The sequence below is a fragment of the Stegostoma tigrinum genome, unplaced genomic scaffold, assembly GCF_030684315.1.
Source record: "Stegostoma tigrinum isolate sSteTig4 unplaced genomic scaffold, sSteTig4.hap1 scaffold_93, whole genome shotgun sequence".
NCBI lineage: Eukaryota > Metazoa > Chordata > Chondrichthyes > Orectolobiformes > Stegostomatidae > Stegostoma > Stegostoma tigrinum.
The window spans coordinates 133,396-157,513 of record NW_026728818.1 but is presented as its reverse complement, the minus strand read 5'-3'; the positions used below and the strand labels follow the sequence as shown (position 1 = coordinate 157,513).

The window sequence follows — 24,118 nt, the reverse complement described above, 5'->3', positions numbered from 1 at the left end:
GCCCACGTGTCCAAGTCTCCCCGCCTAGCGGAAACAACTTCCTAGCGTCCACTCCTTCTAAACCATACATTATCTTGCAAGTTTCTATTAGATCTCCCCTCAACCTTCCAAACTCTAACGAGGACTATCCCAGGATCCTTAGCCGTTCATCATACGTTAAACCTACCATTCCAGGGATCATCCGTGTGAATCTCCGCCGGACATGCTCCAGGGCTAGTATGTCCTTCCTGAGGTTCAAAATTGGACACAGTATTCTAAATGGGGCCTAACTAGAGCCTTCTAAAGCCTCAGAAGCACATCGCTGCTTTTATATTCCAACTCTCTTGAGATAAACAACAACATTACGTTCGCTTTCTTAATTACGGACTCGACCTTCAAGTTAACTTGTAGACAATCCTGGACCAACACTTCCAGATCCCTTGGCACTTCTGACTTGCGAATTTTCTCACCATTTAGAAAATAGTCCATGCCTGTATTCTTTTTTCCAAAGTGCAAAACCTCACATTTACTCACATTGAATTTCATCAGCCATTTCCTGGGTCACTCTCCTAAACTGTCTACATCTTTCTGCAGCTTCCCCACCTCCTCAGTACGACCTGACTGTCCACCTATCTTCGTATCATCGGCAAACTTCGCCAGAATGCCCGCAGCCCCTTCATCCAGATCATTGATATATAAGGTGAACAGATGTGGCCCCAACACTGAACCCTGCGGGACACCGCTCGTCACCGGTTGCCATTCTGAAAAAGAGCCTTTTATCCCAACTCTCTGCCTTCTGTCAGACAGCCAGTCCTCAATCCAAGCCAGTAGCTCACCTTGAACACCATGGGCCCTCACCTTGCTCAGCAGCGTCCTGTGAGGCACTGTATCAAAGGCCTTTTGGAAGTCTAGATAGATAACATCTACTGGGATTCCCTGGTTTAACATACTTGTTACCTCTTCAAAGAATTCTAACAGGCACGACGTCCCCTGACTAAATCCATGCTGACTTGTTTTAATCTGACCCTGCACTTCCAGGAATTTAGAAATCTCATCCTTGACAATGGATTCTAGAATTTTACCAACTACTGAGGTTAGGCTAATCGGCCTGTAATTTTCCATCTTTTGCCTTGATCCTTTCTTAAACAAGTGAGTTACAACAGCAATTTTCCAATCATCTGGGACTTTCCCTGACTCCAGTGACTTTTGAAAGATCACGAACAATGCCTCCGCGATTTCCTCAGCCACCTCCCACAGAACTCTAGGATGTAGCCCATCGGGGCCAGGAGATTTATCAATTTTTAGACCCTTTAGGTTTTCTAGCACTTTCTCTTTTGAAATGCCTACCGTACTCAACTCTGCCCCCTGACTCTCCCTAATTGTTGGCATACTACTCATGTCTTCCACTGTGAAGACTGACGCAAAGTACTTATTGAGTTCTTCAGCTATTCCCTGATCTCCCATTACTAGCCTTCCAGCATCAATTTGGAGCGGCCCAATATCTACTTTGGCCTCTCATTTGTTTCTTGTGTATTGAATGAAGCTTTGACTATCATTTCTAATATTACTAGCTAGCCTACCTTCAAAATGATCTTCTCCTTCCTTGTTGCTCTCTTTGTTATCCTCTGTCTGTTTTAGTAGCCTTCCCAATCTTCTGATTTCCCAGTGCTCTTGGCCACTTTATAGGCTGTCTCTTTTTCTTTGATATATTTCCTGACTTCCTTTGTCAGCCATGGCTGTCTAATCCCACCCCAGATAATCTTTGTTTTCTTTGGGATGAACCTCTGTACTCTGTCCTCAGTAACACGTATAAACTCCTGCCATTGTTGGTCTACTGTCTTCCCCGCTAGGCTCTGCTTCCAGTCGATCTTCGTCAATTCCCCTCTCATGCCCCTGTAATTACCTTTATTTAACTGGAATACCATTCCATCCGATTTTGCCTTCTCTCTTTCAAACTGCAGACCGAACTCTCCCATATTATGATCACTGCCTCCTAAGTGTTCCCTCACTTTCAGATCTTTTATAAAGTCTGGCTCAGTGCATAGCACCAAGTCCAGAATAGCCTGTTCCCTTCTGGGCTCCATCACAAGCTGTTCCAAAAAGCCATCCTGCAAACATTCCATGAACTCTTTTGCTTTGGATCCACCAGCAACATTATTCACCCAATCCACCTGCATGTTGAAGTCCCCCATGATCACCGTGACCTTGCCTTTCTGACGTGCCCTATTTATTTCTTGGTGCATCTTGCGCCCCTCATCCTGATCACTGTTAGGAGGTGTGTACATAACTCCCATTATAGTTTTTTTTGCCTTTGTGGTTCCTCAATTCCACCCACATAGACTCCACATCTTCTGACCCTATGTCATTTAGTGCCGTAGATCTCATTCCATTCTTAACGAACAAGGGAACCCCACCCGCTCTGCCCACCTCCCTCTCTTTTCGATATGTTGTGAATCCTTGGATGTTTAACTGCCAGTCCTGAGCTCCCTGCAACCATGTCTCTGTGCTGCCTACCACATCATAATCATTCAAGAGGATTTGTGCTGTTAATTCATCTACTTTGTTGCGAATGCTAAGAGCATTTAGATGAAGTGTCTTAATGCAAGCTTTCTTATCAATATGAGAGAGGTTGGACATGCCAAGATGCCTTAAGTTATCCTTCCTTTTTGCTGTATTCCTAGTCTGCCTCGAGCTTAAATCCTCCTGTACACATGCTATCCTGTTGCTTATCTTTCCATTTAACTCCATACTCCCTGTCTCTTTCACTTTCCCTTCCCCCCGACTCACGAGTTTAAAGTCTGACTGACCACCCTATTCATCTTTTTTGCTAGAACACTGGTTCCAGATCGGTTCAGGTGGAGACTGTCCCGATGGTACAGATCCCCCCCGGTTCCAAAACTGATGCCAATGCCCCATGAAATGGAATCCCTCTTTCCCACACCAATTCCTTCGCCACATGTTTACTTCCCTAACTTTCTTTTCCCTTTGCCAATTGGCACGTGGCTCGGGCAGTAATCCAGAGATTATGACCCTTGAGGACCTGTACTTCAATTTCTTTCCTCGTGTTTCATAATCCCTGAGCAGGACCTCTACCCGAGCTTTGCCTATGATGTTAGTCCCAACGTGGACCACAACAACCGGATCTTCCCCCTCCTGCTCCAATATCCTTTCAACCCGGTCGGAGATGTCTCGCACCCTGGCACCGGGCAGGCAACACACCGTGAGGGACGCCCGATGCAGCTTGCACAGGATACTATCTGTCCCTCTAATTATAGAATCCCTGATAACAACTACCTGTCTTTTTGCTCCCCCCCTCTTGAATGACCTTGTGCGCCACGGTGCCATGGTCAGCTGGCTCATCCTGTCCACAGTCCTTTTCCTCAACCGTACAGGGAGCAACAATCTCATACCTGTTGCAGGTATCTGTCCAGATATATCTGAAAAGACGCTAATGTGTCTGCGTCTACCAGCTCCGCTGGCACCGCGTTCCAGGCACCCACCACCCTCTGTGTATAGAACTTTCCACGCCTATCTCCCTTAAACTTTCCTCCTCTCACTCTGAACTCATGACCCCTAGTAATTGAGTCCCCCACTCTGGGGAATAAGCTTCTTGCTATCCACCCTGTCTCTCCCCTCATGATTTTGTAGACCTCAATCAGGTACCCCCAATCTCCATCTTTCTCATGAAAATAATCCTAATCTACTCAACCTCTCTTCATAGCTAGCACCCTCCATACCAGGCAACATCCTGGTGAACCTCCGCTGCACCCTGCCCAAAGCGTCCACGTCCTTTTGGTAACGTACACAGTACTCTAAATGTGGCTGAACCAAAGTCTCATACAACTGTACATGACCTGCCAACTCTTGTCCTCAATACCCCGTCCGATGAAGGAAAGCATGCCGTATGCCTTCTTGACCACCCTCTTCACCTGGCTTGCCACCTCCAGGGAACAATGGACCTGAACACCCAGGTCTCTCTGTTCATCAATTTTCCCTAGGACTTTACCATTTACTGTATAGTTCGCCCTTGAATTAGATCTTCCAAAATGCATCACCTCACATTTGCCCGGATCGAACTCCATCTGCCATTTATCTGCCACACTCTGCAGTCTGTCTATATTCTGCTGTAATCTCTGACAGTCCCCCTCACTATCTGCTGCTCCACCAATCTTAGTGTCATCTGCAAACTTGCTGATCAGACCACCTACACCTTCCTCCAAATCATTTACGTATATCACAAACAACAGTGGTCCCAGCACAGAACCTTGTGGAACACCACTGGTCACAGGTCTCCAATTTGAGAAACTCCTTACTACCGCTACTCTCTGTCTCCTGTTGCCGAGCCCATTTTTTTTTTATCCATCGAGCGAGCACACCCTGGACCCCATGCGACTTCACTTTCTCCATCAGCCTGCCATGGGGAACCTTATCAAACACCTTACTGAAGTCCATGTAAATGACATCTACAGCCTTTCCCTTTCAATCAACTTTGTCACGTCGTCAAAGAATTCTATTAAGTTGGTTAGACATGACCTTCCCTGCACAAAACCATGTTGCCTATCACTGATAAGCTGATTTGCTTCCAAATGGGAACAGATCCTATCCCTCAGTATCTTCTCCAGTAGCTTCCCGACCACTGACGTCAGGCTCACTGGTCAATAATTACCTGGGTTATCCTTGCTAACCTTCTTAAACAAGGCGACAACATGAGCAAGTCTCCAGTCCTCCGGGACCTCACCCGTGTCTAAGGATGCTGCAAAGATATGTTAAGGCCCCGGCTATTTCCTGTCTCGCTTCCCTCAATAACCTGGTATAGATCCCCACCTTAATGCCTTTTTGGAGACCCAACACTTCATCCTTCCTTGTGTCAACTTGACCTGGAGTAAGCAAACATCTATCCCTCACATCACCATCTGTCATGTCCCTCCCCTTGATGAATACCGATGCAAAGTATTTGTTAAGAATGTCAAGATAATACAATGTGAGGCTGGATGAACACAGCAGGCCAAGCAGCATCTCAGGAGCTTTTGTGCTCCTGAGATGCTGCTTGGCCTGCTATGTTCATCCAGCCTCACATTGTATTATCTTGGAATTCTCCAGCATCTGCAGTTCCCATTATCTCTGTTAAGAATGTCACCCATTTTCTCTGACTCAGTGCATAACGTTGCTTCTTTGTCCTTAAGTGGGCCAATCCTTCCTCTAGTTACCCTCTTGCTCTTTATATATGAATAAAAGGCTTTGGGATTTTCCTTAACCATGTTTGCCAGCAATATCTCATGTCTTCTCTTAGCCCTCTTCATCCCTCGTTTCAGATGCGCTCGAAATTCCCCGTGTTCTTCCAAAGATTCATCTCTCTTCAGTCGCCTGGACCTAATCTATGCTTCCTTTTTCCTCTTGGCTAGTCTCACAATTTCATCTGTCACCCATGGTTCCCTCATCTTGCCTTTTCTGTTCCTCATTTTCACAGGAACATGTCCTGCACGCTAATCAAACTCTCTTTAAAAGCCTCCCACGTATCAAATGTGGATTTACCTTCAAACAGTTTCTCCCAATCTAAATTCCCCAGATGCTGCCAAATCTTGGTATAGTTGGCCTTCCCCCAGTTTAGAACTCTTCCTTTAGGACCACTGCCATCCTTGTCGATGAGTATTGTAAAACTTAGGGAATTGTGGTCGCTATTTCCAAAGTCACTCCCTGCTGTAATTTCAACCATCTGGCTGGGTTCATTCCCCAGCACCAGGTCCAGTATGGCCCCTTCCCGAGTTGGACTACATACACACTGCTCTTGAAAACCCTCCTGGACACACCTTACAAATCCTGCTCCATCTTGACCCCTAACACTAAGTGAATCCCAGTCAATGTTGGGAAAATTAAAATCTCCCATCACCACCACCCTGTTTCTCCAACACCTTTCCATTATCTGTTTACATATTTGTACCTCTATCTCACGCTCGCTGTTGGGAGGCCTGTAGTACAGCCCCAGCATTGTTACTGCATCCTTCCTATTTCTGAGTTCTACCCATATTGCCTCAATGCTTGAGCCCTCCATGGGGCCCTCCTTCAGTACAGCTGTGATATCGTCTTCGACCAGTATTGCAACTGACATTAAAAAGTAGCAGTAGATCACTGGAAAAGGAGGCTGAAGAATCAGTATGAGGAATGAAGAAATGGAAGAGGAACTGAACAGGTACTTTGTATCAGTCTTCATGGTGGAAAACACCAATCGCATACTAGAACTTTGAGAGTTAGGGGCAGTGGTGAATTTCATAGCCATAACTAAGGAAAAGGTGCTCGGGAAGCAGAAAAGTCTGAAGGTGGACCAATCACCCCTGGACCAGATGGACTGTACTGCAGAGTTCTGAAGGAGATAGCTGAGGAAATTGTTGAGGCATTAGTGGTGATCTTTCAGGAATCACTGGAGATAGGGAGGATCTCAGGGATTTGGAAAATGGCTAAAGCAACACCCCTGTTTATGAAAAGAGAGAGGCAGAAGAAGGAAAATTATAGGCCAGTTATCCTGACCTCAATCATTGGTAAGATTTTAGAGTCCATTATTAAGGATGAGATTGCAGAGACCTTGGAAGTACATGACAAAATCGGGCTGAATCAGCACAGCTTCATCGAGGGGAAGTTATACTTGACAAATCTGTTAGAATTCTTTGAGTAGAAAGTGAGCAAGTTAGACAAAATGAAGCCAGTGAATGTGATTTGTTTGGATTTCCAGAACGCTGTTGAGAAGGTACCAAATAAGATGAGAACCCATAGTGTTTTAGCAAGGTACTGCCATCGATAGAGCATTGGCTGACTGTCAGAAGGCAGAGAGTGTAGATAAAGGGGTCTTTTACAGGATGGCAGCTGGTGACTAGTGGAGTCCTGCAGGGATCAGTGTTGGGACCACAACAGTTCACGTAATACCTTAATGATATGTACGAAGCAACTGAGACATTGTTGCTGAGTTTACAGTTGACACAGTGACAGATGGAGGGACAGATAGCAGTGAGGAAGTTGAAGAAGGACTTGCATAGGCTCGGAGACTGGGCAAAGAAGTGGCAGACAGAGACTGTGTGGGACACTGTGAGGTTATGTGCTTTGGTAGGCAAAATGGAGGCGTAGATTATTTTCTAAATGAGAACGGGCATTTGAGGTCTGAAGCACAACTGTCCCTCGTTGCCCTTGAGAAGGTAGCAGTTAGTTTCCTTCTTGAACTGCTGAAAGTACATTTGCTGTTGGTAGATACAATGTCATTAGGGAGGGAATTTTGGATTTTGACCCAGCATGTTACCAGCTGAGCCTGAACATTGTCCAGTTCACTCTGCACAAAATAACCCTTTTTACCCCTGGAATTAACATCATGAACGTTCTGAGAACTGCTGTTGTAAGCATATCCTCACTTAATAGACCAAAACTGTACACTGTGCTCCTTGAGTGGCGTCACCAATGTCTTGTGTGGAAAGATTTTCACTCCTTCCCTCCTTGAAATAAAGATTTGCACCTCACGTGCCTTCTAAAATATATGCTGTGCATAGAAGCTAAATTTTTGTGCTTCATGTACGCCTTTTGGAAATCCAAATTAACGACATCTGCTAATTTCGCTTCAACGACCCGGTTTGTTGAAGAATTAGAATTCCTTGAAGTAGAAACTCAAATGGATTCACCATATTTTTAAATTTATCCTTTTCACTTAACTTATCAAATCTGCCTGAATATGATCTAAATGGTTTGCTGCTGCCTTCTCAATAATAAATTCTAGCAATTTCCCAATGACAAACTTTAGACGAAGTAAATTCGTACTTCGCTGCATTCTGCTGGGATCTTTCCACAATCTAGAAAAGATTACAGCCAATACATCCATTTGGGCAGCACGGTGACTCAGTGGTTAGCTCTTCAGCCTCACAGCGCCAGGGCCCGGGTTCGACTCCAGCCTTGGGTAACTGTCTGTGCGGAGTTTGCACATTCTCCCTGTGTCTGCATGGGTTTGCTCCATGTGCTCCAATTTCCTCCCGCAGTCCAAAGATGTGCAGGCGAGGTGGATCGGCCATGCTGAATTGCCCATCGTGTTCAGTGGTGTTTGGGTTATAGGGGTGGGGTGGGATGCTGCAAGGGGCGATGTGGACTTGTTGGGCTGTCGGACCTGTTTCCACACTGTAGGGAACGTAATTTAATCTCATCTCTGCAGTCAACTCTTATAATCCTCCATGTTATCATCTAATTTAGTCTGAAGGGATGCCTGAGAACTAACGAAGTGAGGGAACGGGTTTTATGTCTGTATTAATTGAGGATGAATTGAGTGTGAGTTGGTTGTATAAATATGGGAGCTAGTAATTAGGGGTTGAAGTTTATGGAGTATTATTAAAAGAAATAAAGCTCTGATGGTACGATGTGGGGTTGGACTCTTTGCATACCTGGGATCCAAGTCTTTAGGTCCCAGGGAACCTGTTAACTTCATCTTCTCAGTTTTCCTCAATGTTTCCTTGAGGATTTCCTTCTCCCTTTCGCTCCCTACTTTTCGCCCATTGATATTTTTTGTATGTTTTCTACTGTGAAATCAGATGGAAAATATTGGTTCAAAGCTTGTGCCATTACCCTCATTTCCCATCATGAATTCCCCAGTCTCACCCTCTCATGAGCCATTATTCACTGTCTTTACTCTTTTCCTTTTGATACACTTGTGGAAGCCTTTACTGTATTTATATTAATGTCTCCCTCATTATTACTTTGGTCATCTTTTGTTCACATCTGAAACATTTCCAGTTCCACAATTTTCCAATCTTTCTTTCAATTTATACTATCTTTAACTTTCTTAGATAGCAACAGATGGCACCATGGTGCATTCTAGCTGTACATCCTTTCATTCTAAATTGACAATATTTTTGTTCAGAGTTATGAAATATCCCCTGAAACATCTGCCATTGTTTCTCTATGGTCTTACCTTTTAAACTATTTTCCCAGTTCAACTCTGCCTTTATACTCCTGAATTATCTTCAATGAAAGTTTAAGATATTAAACAGTTTCAGACCGAATTCTCAACCTCGTCCTTGATGTAAAATTCTACCACATCCTGATCATTCTTATCCAGAGAATCCTGTACTATGTTATGGTTGATGAGTTGTATCTCAAAACATACTATCAGGTCTAAAATATCTTAATCCCTGCTTGGTTCCAGTGGTACAGTTTTAAGACTCCAAATGCATTCTGTGAATATATGCTGAGGGGTAGATAACTGCTCTTAACATCAAGGTGCCATTCAACCAAATATGACATCAAGGAGCCGTCGCAAAGCTGCAGTCAGTAAGAATCAGGTGAAAAACCCTCTGCCGGCTGGAACCTTACCATAAAGCAAGTGGTTGTGGTTGTTGGAAGTCAGTTGCCCCAACTCCAAAGCATCACTGCGGGGGTTACGTAAATTTGTGCCCTGAGCTCAACCATCTTCAACTATTTGATCAAATGCCATCCCTCCGTCAGAAGGTCGTACGTGGGGATGTTCTCAGTTGATTGTGCAATGTTCAGCACCACTCATAGCTCCTCAGATGCTGAAGTAGTCCATATCCACAGAACATAACTAGTTTTGAGCTGAAGAGAAGCAAGTGGTAGTTGTGCTGCGCAAGTTACAGGCAATGAACGTCACCATTAAGGAGAATCTAACCATTGCCCCATGACTTCCACTCCTTTACTGCCAATATGCTGAGGCTTATCAGGTTTCCAGAAACTGAATTGGACCAAACTTATAATTATTGTGACGACAAGAGCAGGTCAGAGGTTAAGAATTCTGCAGTGAATAATGAGCCCCCTGTCTACACAAAGCCTGTCCACCATCTATAAAGCCCAAGTCAGGAATGTAATCTCCACTGGTCAGGACTGGTGCAGCTCCATCAACACTCAGGAAGCTTGAATCATATGGACAAAGCAGCCTGTTGGATTGGTACCCCACCCACCACCTTCAACATCTGTTCTATCATCAGTAATGTATAATTAGTGCCCCATGCAAGTTTCCCTCCAAGCCACACACCATCCTGACTCGGAACTATATCGCTGTTCATTAATAGTCATTGAGTGAAGATTCTGGAGCTTCTTTCTGAACAGCACTGCTCTAAGGACTGCAGTTATTCAAGAAGGCAGCTCACCACCACCTTCTCCAGGGTAATTGGGCTTAGCCAGCAACATCCACATCCCGTGAATAAAAAAGAATCTTCCAGACTACCTGTGCCAAATGAATTCACAGTTTATTGTAACATCTTTCTGACAAGATCCCATTACTTCTTGGTCTATAGCCTCTCTGCTATCCTGGACTGTATCTTCTGTCAGGGGATCTATGAATCTGAAACTGTCACAGCCGTGACTTCTTTCCTTTGCTGCTCCTTATCTCTACCCAAACTGATTCTATATTTTGCCTGGGAGCCAGTTAGCTCAGTTGGCTGGTTTGTAATTCAGAATGATACCAACAGCATGGGATACTACACTGTCTGAAGTTACAATGAAGGAGTCTCCTTCTCAACCTGTCTCCTCATCTGAGGTGTGGTAACCTTCAATTTAAACCACCTCCAGTTATCTCTCTCGACTGTGAGAGCAGACCTGTGGTCCCATCTGGGACTATAGTGACTTTGAATCTCCAAACCAAGATAATTTCTCACCAATGTATTGATCTCATCTTTGACACAGTACAGAAAACCAAAAAAATTAAACCCAATGAGATGAATTTTGGATCACTGGATTACATGGCAAAATTGGACAAAAAAATGCACTATCGTTAAAATAATTAGCAGTTCAACCAGAAAGGCCACTAATGTGAATCCTGGATCTGTGCATCATTTGAAATGACTTAATTGTATAGTTCTAGTATTTGGCCACAAGATGGAGAATTCTTCTCAGGTGATGTTGTAGCCAGAAGATAGAAAGATGACAGAAATGTTTGGAGAGATATGGGCCAAGCACAGGCAGGTGGAACTAGTTCAGTTTGGGATTGTGATCAGCATAGACTGGTTGGACCAAAGGATCTGTTTTCATGCTGTCTGACTCTATGAAACTGAAGCTTAATAGTCTGAAACTCACATTCAGACATATCTAACTTTATCATAATCTTACAGAAAGATAGCCGACTTTATCCCTCAGAGTTGCAGACTCTTCAATTTTACATCTTCAAAGACATTTAGCAGGGAGAGCATGGATTATCGAGTGAGTTGAGTCGATTGGTTCATTGTTAATTCTGAACTAAATTTGATTTATTTTACATTTTTAGACAACATCAGGTGAAGATGTGCGTGATTTCACCAAGGTGCTGAAAAATAAGTTCAGATCAAAGAAATACTTGGCCAAGCATCCTCGTTTGGGTTATTTCCCAGTACAAACAGTCCTAGAAGGTGAGAACCTTGAGATGTAAGTTTATTGATGTGAGATTTACTAATGTATCAATGCCCATTTGGGAGTTGACAAATATTGCAGCATTATTCATTCTGCAGCTTAGCAGGAGAGTGAGGTTGTCCATTTGCGCATATGTCAGACATACACAATACAAAAACAAGGGGGGCTTAATGATATCATTGGTCCTCTCGCCTTCAAAACAGTGTAGTTACTCAGAGAGTGCATCTGCTGAGGACTTGTTGATACTGTCACTAACGTGCAACCTTCCTTGATATCTTTCTCTGTCCTCCAGTTCTGTCTTTAAAAACGACAATCAATTCCCCGCTCCTCAAAAGAAAAGAACCTTTGGCTGAACAGAGAACAAAGAACAGTACAGGCCCTTCGGCCCACGATGTTGTGCCGACCTATGATCCCACTAAGATCAAGCTACCCTGCATACCCTTCATTTTACTGTCCTTCATGTGCCTATCCAAGAGTCGCTTAAAAGTCTCTAAATGTATCTGACTCCATTACCACTGCCAGCAGTGCATTCCACACACCCGCCACTCTCTGTGTAAAGAACTTAGCTCTGACATCTCCCCTCCTCCTTCCTCCAGTCACCTTAAAATTTCTCCCCCTCGTAATAGTTATTTCTGCTCTGGGAAAAAATCTCTGACTATCCACTCCAGCTATGCCTCTCATCATCTTGTGTACCTCAATCAAGTCACCTCTCATTCTTCTTTGCTCCAATGAAAAAAGTCCTCGCCCCCGAACCCTTTCTCCTAAGACCTGCCATCCATTCCATGCAGCATCCTGCTAACTCTCTTCTACACCCTCACTAAAGCTTCCACATCCTCCCTGTAATGAAGCAACCAGAACTGAAGGCAATATTCCAAGCGCTGCTCCATCCCCACGAACTAATGCTCGATTCCAAATCCCTTTCCTCTTGATGCTTTAAATTCATTGCTGTCTTTCGTGTAATTTCATATTTGAATTCACTGGATCAACTTGCCCCTGCATTCCTGAGACGGTCACAGCGACTTCCCCCCGGCAGTCCTGTCCCGCTCACAGTGACTTCTACCAGCAGTCCTGATCCGCCCGAAGTGACTTCTCCCCGCAGCCCTGACCCGCTCACAGGGACTGGCCCCCGCAGCCCTGACCCGCTCACAGACTGGCCCTTGCAGCCCTGACCTGCTCACAGGGACTGGCCCCCGCAGCCCTGACCCGCTCACAGGGACTGGCCCCCGCAGCCCTGACCCGCTCACAGGGACTGGCCCCCGCAGCCCTGACCCGCTCACAGGGACTGGCCCCCGCAGCCCTGACCCGCTCACAGGGACTGGCCCCCGCAGCCCTGACCCGCTCACAGGGACTGGCCCCCGCAGCCCTGACCCGCTCACAGGGACTGGCCCCCGCAGCCCTGTCCCGCTCACAGGGACTGGCCCCCGCGGCCCTGACTTGCTCACAGGGACTGGCCCCCGCAGCCCTGACCCACTCACAGTGACTGGCCCCCGCGGCCCTGACCCGCTCACAGCGTACTGCCCCCCGCAGCCGTGTCCCGCTCACAGCGTGCTGCCCCCCGCAGCCGTGTCCCGCTCACAGCGGACTGGGCCCCGCAGCCCTGTCCCGCTCACAGGGACTGGGCCCGGAAGCCCTGTCCCGCTCACAGCGTACTTCCCCCCGCAGCCGTGTCCTGCTCACAGCGTACTGCCCCCCGCAGCCGTGTCCGGCTCACAGCGTACTGCCCCCCGCAGCCGTGTCCTGCTCACCGCGTACTGCCCCCCGCAGCCATGTCCCGCTCACAGGGACAGGCCCCCGTAGCCCTGACCCGCTCACAGGGACTGGCCCCCGCAGCACTGACCCGCTCACAGGGACTGAACCCCGCAGCCGTGTCCCGCTCACAGGGACTGGACCCCGCAGCCCTGACCCGTTGAGAGGGACTGGCCCCCGCAGCCGTGTCCCGCTCACAGGGACATGCCCCCGCAGCCCAGACCCGCTCGCATCGACTTGCCCCCCGCAGTCCTCTCCTGCTCACAGCGACTTGCCCCCCGCAGTCCAGTCCCGCTCACCGCCGACTGCACCCCGCAAACCTTTCCCGCTCACTGAGACTGGGCCCCGAAGCCCTGTCCCGCTCACAGCGTACTTCCCCCCGCAGCCGTGTCCTGCTCACAGCGTACTTCCGCCCGCAGCCGTGTCCTGCTCACAGCGTACTTCCCCCCGCAGCCGTGTCCCGCTCACAGCGTACTGCCCCCCGCAGCCGTGTCCTGCTCACCGCGTACTGCCCCCCGCAGCCATGTCCCGCTCACAGGGACAGGCCCCCGTAGCCCTGACCCGCTCACAGGGACTGGCCCCCGCAGCACTGACCCGCTCACAGGGACTGGACCCCGCAGCCCTGACCCGTTGAGAGGGACTGGCCCCCGCAGCCGTGTCCCGCTCACAGGGACATGCCCCCGCAGCCCAGACCCGCTCGCATCGACTTGCCCCCCGCAGTCCTCTCCTGCTCACAGCGACTTGCCCCCCGCAGTCCAGTCCCGCTCACCGCCTACTGCACCCCGCAAACCTTTCCCGCTCACTGGGACTGGGCCCTGCAGCCCTGTCCCGCTCATCGGGACTGGCCCCCGCTGCACTGACCCGCCCACAGGGACTGGCCTCTGCAGCCCTGACCCGCTCACAGGGACTGGTCCTCGCAGCCGTGTCCTGCTCACCGCGTACTGCCCCCCGCAGCCATGTCCCGCTCACAGCGGACTGGGCCCCGCAGCCCTTTCCCGCTCACAGGGACTGGCCCCCGTCGCCCTGACCCGCTCACAGCGACTTGCCCCCCGCAGTCCTAACCCGCTCACAGCGACTTGCCCCCCGCAGTCCTGTCCCGCTCACCGCGTACTGCCCCCCACAGCTGTGTCCCGCTCACAGATACTGCCCCCTGCAGCCGTGTCCCGCTCACAGCGGACTGGGCCCCGCAGCCCTTTCCCGCTCACAGGGACTGGCCCCCGTCGCCCTGACCTGCTCACAGCGACTTGCCCCCCGCAGTCCTGACCCGCTCACAGCGACTTGCCCCCCGCAGTCCTAACCCGCTCACAGCGACTTGCCCCCCGCAGTCCTGTCCCGCTCACCGCGTACTGCCCCCCACAGCCCTGTCCCGCTCAAAGGGACTGGGCCCCGCAGTGCTGTCCCGCTCACAGGGACTGGCCCCCGCAGCCCTGACCCGCTCACAGGGACTGGCCCCCGCAGCCCTGACCCGCTCACAGGGACTGGCCCCCGATCCCTGACCCGCTCACAGCGAATTGCCCCCTGCAGTCCTGTCGCGCTCAGTGGGACTGGCCCCCGCAGCCCTGTCCCGCTGACAGGGATTTGCCCCTGCAGCCCTGACCCACTCACTGTGACTTGCCCCCGCAGCCCTGACCTGCTCACAGCGACTTGCCCCTCCTTCCTGACCTGCTCACAGGCACTTGTCCGCTCCGTCGTAACCCGCTCACAACGACTTATCCCCTCTGTCCTGACCCGCTGACAGCGTCTTGCCTCCCATCCCTCTTAGACAGGTCACCCCTTGCTCAGAAACGGTCCCAATTATCCATGAACCAGAAACCCTCCCCCCTGTGCCAGCTCCTTAACCATGCATTCATCTCACCTATCTTTCTATGACTTAGCTCACTAAGATGTGGCACTCATGGCAACCCATAAATTATTACCCTCTCGGTCCTGCCTTTCAGCCTCTTTGCTAACTCCTTGCACATAGTCCGCAGGATGTCATCCCTCTTTCTGCCGATGTCATTGGTACCAACGTGCACCGTGGCCTCTGGCTGCTCACCCTCCCCTTTTAGAATTTGTTGCAACCACTCAGAGATGTCCTTGACCTTGCACCAGGGAAGCAACACGCAGCCCTGGTGTCTCAAATGTGGCAACAGAATCTATGCCCCCAACGAATGAGTCTCCAACCACACTCGCTCACTTGGATTTGCCTTACTCTGTCCCACAGCAGGGTGGTTTGCACTATGGACCTGGCTACTGCTGATTATATAACTGACCCAGTTTAGTTTCAGATCAGTGTTAACCTTGGTTTAGTGGATAGCCAAGCACTTCAGTAGTCTACAATACAGGAGAAATGCATTCTTAAGCTGACAGATTCTGTGACAGTCAAGGACAAGCACTGAATTGTTCTGACCTCATTTCCAACACCTGGCCCATAGCCTTGCATGGCTTGGATTGCACTTGCACATTTAAAAAAAAATAAATGTAACGATGATGTGAGGGTAAGGACATGGAATTTTTTTGATATGGCCATATTCTCTCTTGTTGGAGCTGATTGCTGCTGAGCACTTGTATGGTGCAAATGTAACTTATCCTTTCTCAGGCCAAGCCTGATCGTTGTCCAATTCTCACTGTATTTTCTCATCGTTGACTTAATGTTGGTTCGGCCCAACAGTGTTGTACATACCCTGCCTATTCTGAAACTCTGTCACTTAATATTAAGTCTAATAAAGACAAGTATCCAATCTGCCTTCCAAACCACTTCAACGACCTGGTCCATTACATTGTGGGATCAACAGGCATACACATCAAGATCCTGAGATCCCTCTGATCATTGGTGCTTGTGAGGTCCCTATGATTCATCATGGGCTCCAAGATCTGATTGTGCTGTGTCACCTCATCCTTATCCCGTTTGTCCTAACATGAAATAATGTTCTCAAACGCTTCTCAAAAATTATTCCCAATCCTACTTTTTGTAATCATGATACAAGTGAGCATAAAACTTGGAACACGACGGCAACAGGAATGTGCCCTTTGGCCCACCATGTTGGGCCAAACATGACAACAAATGAAATAATCCCTTCTGCCTGTCCTTGATCCATAGTCCTCCATTCCTTGCATATTCGTGCACGGAACTAAAAGTCCCTTTTAAATGCTTTCATCGTATCTGCATCCACTACCACCCCGGGCAATGTATTCCACACTTTTAACATGCTCAGTGTGAAATATTTGCCCCTCACATCTCTTTTGAACTTCCCCCCTCTCAGCGTAAATGCATGCCCCCTAATAGTGGACACTTCAACTCCGGGGGAGAAGTTTTCTGACCGTTTGCTGTATTGAAATATCTCCTAATTTTATAGACTTCTATCAAGCCTGCCCTCAGCTTCTACTGCCCCAGAGAAAACGAAGAGTTTTTCCAGCTCCTCCCTCTCGTTCATACCCTCTATTCCAGTCAGCATGCTGGTAAATCTCTTCTGCACCCTGTCCAAAGCCTGCACATCCTAAGTGTAATGTGGCGGCCAGAATTGGATGCAATACTTTGTGTGGTCTCAACAAAGTCTTGTAAAGCTGCAGTGTGACATCCTGACTCTTGCACTGAGTTCCCCTATGAATAAAGGCAAGCATGCGATATGCCTTCTTGACCACCCTATCTACTTGTGTGGCTACTGTCAGGGAGTTATGGTCTAGGACCCCAAGATCCCTCTGGACATCACTGCTGTTTGGGGTTCTGCCATTAACTGTGTATCCCTTTCCTTAACACTTGGTCTCCTAAAATGTAACACCTCATGCCTGCCCAGATTAAATTCCATCGGCCATTTCTCCGCTCGTGTTTGCAATTGGTCTGTATCTTGCTGTGTCCTTTGACAACCTTCCATGCTGTCCACAAGTCCACTGGTCCTTATATCATCTGCAAACTTAGTAATCCCCAATCTACATTTGCCACCAAGTCATTTACATATATCACAAACAGCAGAAGTCACATCGATGCGGAACACCACTCATCACTGAGCTGCAGCCAGAAAAACAGCTTTCCACCACTGAGACGGCAAGAACTGTAGATGCTGGAATCAGAGTTAACCAAGTGTGGAGCTGGAGGAACGCAGCAGGTCAGGCAGCATCAGAGGAAAAGGAAAGCTGACATTGTTGATGCTGCCTGGCCTGCTGTGTTCCTCCAGCCCTATACTGTGTGATCTTTGTTCGCCTTCCACCGCGACCGTCTGCCTTATATGGGCAGGCCAAGTCACCATGGATCTCATGGATCTTAATCTTCTGGATGAGCATACCATGAGGGACCTTGTTGAAAACGTTCGTAAAATCCATGTATATGCTATCAACTGTTCTACCCGAATTGATCACCCTTGTCACCTCCTTGAAAACTTCAACTGACTTGGTAAGACATAACCTGCCCCGCATAATGCCATGCTGGCTGTCCCTTATTAGCCCATACCTTTGAGACATGAGACACTCACCAGTCTGTAGTTTCCTGGAAAGTCCCTGTTTTCCTGCTTGAACAGAGGAACGACTTTATCCACTCACCAGTCTCCGCAACCCCTCCAGTGCCTGGCAAGGATATCAGATCCTTTTGAAAGTGGTGTGTTGATGCATTTGTGTCATGATTGTGTTTTGTTTGAGCCCTAACATTGAAAGCAGTGTAAGAATGTCTTTGTGCAGCAGGCGAGGTGTGATGAGACTGAGCCTTCATACAATTGCAAGATGTTGAAAATTTGCCATTATTTATGAAAACAGTGATAAATTTCCATGATCAACATTTCTGTTACACTGCGATGATTATCCCGTGGCATGTAAAATCAGAAAGATAGGATAAAATGAGACTGGGTCATATGCAGGGAGAATGTTTGCCTTTCATGTCTACAGAAGTAGTGAAATATTTCCATGAAGCTAAAAGTCACTTTTCCGTTCATTGAAGGACACAATCATCGCCTTGGAAGCTTCATCACGATACTACTTTGCATTTCTGAAGAGGGAAGAAGAAATCAACATGCAAATTCAATTCCATGGTTTTGGAAGTCCCTTTGAGAACACGATTCATTTGCGCCGGCATAATGCTCTGACCAAGAAAGAATTGAAGGTGAGTTTGTAGTTTGGAAGATCGCAGCAATTTATGCATCAACTTCTTCATCGATAATGTTCCATTGCTTTCAAACTGCATTTTCCTCTCTGCAAGATAATAACTGTTAGAACAAGCAACAGCATCGGTAGATGGTCTATGGGGAATGCAATGTTACAAAACCCGATCCATTCAACAACATATTTCAGATAAGTCAACAAATTAAATATTCCAGCACAGGATAAAACAAGGAGGATGAGAATGAGGAGGCAATAGCTCTGATGACAAAAGAACAGAAATTTACCTTTATCCATTCGAGCAAAAAAGCAGGCACACAAAGAAATAATCATCTAAGAATGCACGTGTGCAACGGAGGCTACAGGGGGGCTAAGAATGCCGAATTGTTGTCATGCGTATTGCTGAAAGGATGATTGAAACAGAATCTGTGGTCAATTTGTTGAAATACAGATGATGCATCTCAGGATGTTGGAGGAAGAACATTTATGGACTGAGGCAAATTGTATTGCCCTTTTCAGGAGTTATTAGGTTCATAATGAATTGAAAGACTTCCTTCTGTGCTGAAAGCTTTAGTTTAGTTGCAGCTGAATCACAATTTCTGTTCCTGGTAGTATTTAGCAAACTGTTAAAAGTGAATGTCACTGCACAGAATTCCAAATATGACTCCAATCAGTAGAGAAAATATCCAAGGGGATATGTATCCTCTCATGTTGAACAGCGCACCTACAGATACAATGGAGGCACTGATGATAATCTTCCAAGAATCCTTAGATTGTGGAAAATTCTCAGAGGATTGAAAGATTGTGAACAGAACACCATTATTACAAAGATACTTGGACAAAGTAGTAAGCATGTATTGCCAATTTAGGTCAACCTGGGTAGATGTTCATGCCTGCAATGAAAGATGAAATAACAGGGTACTTAGTGTGCTATAACATCCTACAGAGTTAACATCCTTTTATAAAGGGGAAATAATACTTGACAAACTTGCTACAGTGCTTTGAGAAGGAAACAAACATTACTGATGAAGGACCACCAGTTGATGTCGTACATTGAGATTTCAAAAAAGCATTTGATAAGGTGCAGCTCATAAGGTGTCTCAAAAGAAAAGAGCCCATGTGTTCAAGGGTAGTATGTTCGGATGGACAGAGGACTGCATCGTAAATAGAAGTAGAGACGTAGCAGCAGGATGGTAACTTACAAGTCATGTACGGCCACAGAGCGAATGCTGCGGAGGCCGAACACCTCATGTTGACTGGGTTGATTTGAGAAATGGCAGAGGGGATTGCTATGCTTATGAAAGTTGGGCAGGCAGGGACTACATTCATTGGCGTTTATAAGATTGAAAAAAATCTTATTTTTTCAACATGTAAGATTCTTAAGAGGCTTGATAGTGTATATCCGTAGAGATTACTCTCATTTGTGAAAGATTTTACGACCAGAGGCCACATTTTCAAATTGGTTGCCCATGAATTCAGGGAAGAATTACTTCTTTCAGGTTGTAGCAATTTATTGAACACTTTAGCCAAGAAGATTTTAGAGGTAATGCCATTAATCATATGCTAGGCTGTAACGGCCAGGTTAATTTTTAAATCAAGAAACAATGATCATGAGAAAAGGGTCTCGGCCTGAAACGTCAGCTTTTGTGCTCCTGAGATGCTGCTTGGCCTGCTGTGTTCATCCAGCTCCACACTTTGTTATCTTGGATTCTGAAGCATCTGCAGTTCCCATTATCTCCGATACAAATGGACAGAGATGCCAGGGTTGGCTTGTCAGTAAGAAATGAGGTCGCTCTTGTGCTTGTTTATGAATGACTTGGAGGAAAGAGGTGCATGTGCTGTGGCTAAATTTGTAGATGACTGAAAAAATATTTAGAAAGACAAGGCATGGCACAGAAACAGAGATTTACCAGGATGTTACTTGGATCGGAATGTATTAGCTATTAGGAGGGTTTGGTGGAAATGCTGTGTCATGATAAATGTAATGAGATCAACCATGATCTCACCGAATGATGGAGGAATATTCAATGGGCCAAATGACTTTTTTTGTGAGCCTTCTTGTTTGACAATGCATTCATGAAGGTGTTTTTTTTCTCTCTCTTGGATAAGATGTGAAAATGAAATGTATCCGAGATAATGGGAACTGCAGATGCTGGAGAATCCAAGACCACAAAATGTGAGGCTGGATGAACACAGCAGGCCAAGCAGCATCTCAGGAGCACAAAAGTGCTCCTGAGATGCTGCTTGGCCTGCTGTGTTCATCCAGCCTCACATTTTGTTGTCATGAAATGTATACACTTCCTTTTCATCTGGGAATAAATAATTGTTCTGAACGATTTCCATTGACTAATAGCAATCTGACAAGCTTCGCAATGTAAAGAGATTTTTAGCTTCTTTTTAATTGTAAAGGTATTCTTTGGAATTAATTTGGCATATATTATTTGCATCTCAGGAAGTATGTTCATCACTGCATCTCAAAAAGTGCTCTGGTGTATGACAGCAGCTTTTTAAAGATCACTTCAATGGTTGTGATTTTCAGTTGCCCTAACACACATTAAATTACACTGTTGGCCAATCTGTCCATGATTATTTCATTATCTTATGCTTCAAACAGACAAGGAAATATTGGTGATGCAATGAAGTGTTTGACTCTCAAATATAATTGCTGTTATAGTTTCCACTTGGAAGAAAGATTCACATCAAATTGACTGGTCAAGGAAATGGGACACTGACTGTGAGTACTTTGAATGTTCGAGTTATTCCTAAAATGAAAGTTATGACCTTGATGATTTCTCTTTCATGCAGATATGAAGAGACTCTTTTAAAATATCCTCTCGATTAGTGGTTCAGGCATAAAAGTGTAATATGTATATTTATGTATATACATGTACCTGCGTAATCTGATCAGAAAATGACGAGAAATCACTTGTTGCATGGTGAGAATGAGTTATCCAGATGGTAAGACCTGCCAATGTTGGTGTCTGAGATATCACATTGTGGAGCTGGAGGAACACAGCAGGGCAGGCAGCATCAGAGGCTCAAGAAAGTTGAGGTTTTGGGTCAGGACCCTTCCTGAGAAATGGAGGGTGGAAGGGAGTTCAGAAACAACTAGTGTGGTGGGGGAGGAGGTGCTGGGGAAGGTAGGTGGGATGGTAATAAGTGAGTACTATCCAGATTGGAACAGATTTTCCCCAGGGGGTATTGAGTACGAATTCCAAATCACTCTCAAAATCTTCGTGACTGTTAACATTGATGTTTTTTGTCTGTGTGTTTCAGTAATTGCATGACAGTTGAATGGTTCGTTGAGAGTGAGGAACCTATGGACTCTCACACACCAAGATGGAATTTAGTTCGAAGAGTGACTTCAAAATAGTTGCTTGCTTTTAAAATCTTGACCGTTTTTGCTGTCCAGTTGAATGAATTTAGCTTCATACTGCTTCAATAGGAATTAGTGTTTAATAGGAACATATTTGTGAAACTTACAGTTCCGTAAGTTTTAGCATAAACTGGTGCAGCCTTTCGGTGCAAAAAGGCTCACCTCTCCATTAATACCGAAGGAAAATTGGAGTTTAAAAGTAAGTTCACCCGCTGTCAGGGAATGAAATGTTAATGTTGACTCAAACATAATTTTTAAAAAAGTCATATATTTGTGTAACACTGAACTCAAATTAAAATTTGGATATGCTAGTTTTACAGATGGTTGGATATTGAATTCATTTTAAATGAGGGTGAAGATCACTTTAAATCCAGCATATTTGTGAAGAAAAGAAATAGCGTGTCAAATAAAATTAACTGCATGACTCTTCATAGCCCTATATGTAGAATTACATTCCGAACTATGAGACAGTTGTGACCCCATACTACCTCAGTGCTCATGGCAAGAGTAAGACTCCTGTTTGACGTGCTGTGCACTGCATGGAATGGCGGCAACATCAGATTCATTGATGCTTGAGAATCGAAAGAATATGACGATAAGATTTAAAATCAAAATCTCATTGAACACTTCAAGGAATGTATTACAGGAAGAGGGGGAAAGCATGTATGACTAATAGAAGGTGGTGGCGCAGATCACATAGACCTGTGTGCTAAAACTTATGACAAATTTCACATTGAATGGAACAGTTTAAACAGGCTGGAGGAAGCAGACATGCCAGCCCAAACTTTTTGAATTTGAGCATTCTGTTCGTAAACATCAGCAAAATTGTGGGAAACATGTTTATTCTTTCTCTTTTATTGCACAGAACCATACGATTAGACTGTTTTGATGAGGAATTTAAAGATTATGTGTCCCATCCGTTTGACTCACAGTTTGGTACCACAGGTTGGTACGATCTTCGTTCGAGAAGGAAAAGGGATGTTCCAGATACAGAAAATCGTCAAACCATTTACTACAAAGTCCGTTTCTGGTTAGTATTAATTAATGCAGTTGACATTTTTAGCTCGACATGATTGCACAATGGAGTCAATAAGAAAATTCCATCTGATATTCCACATAAATTTTAAGTGGATGTTAAAGCAGCTCATTTCTTTTTCACGCTGTCTGCTGCTTTTAAGAATGGTTGTCTTATTGTCGAAATGTTTAGCTTTGACTCCATGGCTTCTTCCATTAGCTCACATTGAAACACATGTTTCTTCAGCCAAAAATGCACGTTTACCCGGTGTAGCTTGACTAACCTTCCCCTGTGATCGTTCCCCTGAAATCCCCTGCGGTAGCTCCCCTGAAAAACAACGATACCATTTTGGATACTATTCCGGGGGACGACTTAGCAGGGGTACGCAGTAGGGTGCAGGTCTCTGGCACAGAGTCTGTCCCTCTTGCACAGAAGGGAAGCGGGGATAGGAAGAGAGTGATAGTCATTGGGGACTCAATAGTTAGAGGCACTGATAGAAGATTTGCCGGGAACGAAAGAGACCCACGACTGGTGTGTTGCCTACCAGGTGCCAGGGTCTGTGATGTCTCGGATCGTCTCTTTCGGGTCCTGAGGGGAGAGGGTGACCAGCCCCAAGTCGTGATCCAGATAGGCACCAACGGCATGTGTAGAAAGAGGGATAGGGATGTCAGGCAGGATTTGAGGGAGCTCGGGTGGAAGCCGAGAGCGAGAACAAACAGAGTGGTCATCTCTGGTTTGTCACCCGTACCACGTGATAGCGAGGCAAAGAACAGGGAGAGATTTCAGCTGAAGACGTGGCTGCAGGGATGGTGCAGGTGGGAGGGCTTCAGGCACATGGACAATTGGGGCTCGTTCTGGGGAAGGTGGGACCTCTACAAACAGGACGGTCTCCACTTGAACCAGAGGGGCACGAATATCCTGGGTGGGAAATTGGCTAGTGCCATTCGGTTGGATTTAAACGAGCTCAGAATGGGGATGGGAAACTGAGGTGTAGCCCTAGTACACAGGAGGATGAGCATAGGGAGGACATGGTCAGGACCTCACTGTCACAGAAGTGTGCTGGCAGACAGCAAGCTGGATTGAAGTGTGACGACTTTAATGCCGGGAGTATCCGGAATAATGTAGGTGAGCTTGCAGCTTGGATAGGTACCTGGGACTTCGATGTTGTGGCCATTTCGGAGGCATGGATAGAGCAGGGTCAGGAATAGATGTTGCAGGTTCTCGGGTTTAGATCTTTCATTAAGGTCTGGGAAGGTGGTAAAAGAGGGGGAGGTGTGGCTTTGTTGGTCAAGGACAGTATAACGGCGGCTGAAAGAACCTTTGAGGACTCGTCTACTGCGGTGGTATGGGCTGAGGTTGCCCAGGAAGGTTTGTCGACTGAGTCAGTGTGGGTGGAAGTTCGGAACAGCAAGGCAGCAGTCACTTCACTGGGGGTTTTCCACAGACCCCAAATAGCAGTTGGGAGATCGAAGAACTCATTGGCCGGCAGATTGTTGAAAAGTGCAAACGTATCAGGGTTGTTGTTATGGGTGACTTCAACTTTCCCAATATAGATTGAAACCTCCTTAGTGCAGATGGTTTGGATG

General features: G+C 46.4%; 1 protein-coding gene across 1 annotated transcript in view; it reads left to right on the top strand.

Moving 5' to 3' along the window:
* The window catches only part of LOC132209432 (utrophin-like), a 95,474-nt gene extending 74,606 nt beyond the window's left edge, over positions 1-20,868 (top strand). Inside the window, exons 5-7 of the mRNA XM_059644505.1 lie at positions 11,213-11,333; positions 17,984-18,145; positions 20,816-20,868. Coding sequence (XP_059500488.1) covers positions 11,213-11,333; positions 17,984-18,093 — 231 coding nt within the window. The 3' untranslated portion in view covers positions 18,094-18,145; positions 20,816-20,868. The remainder of the gene's footprint in view (positions 1-11,212; positions 11,334-17,983; positions 18,146-20,815) is intronic.
* Positions 20,869-24,118: the final 3,250 nt, after the last annotated feature.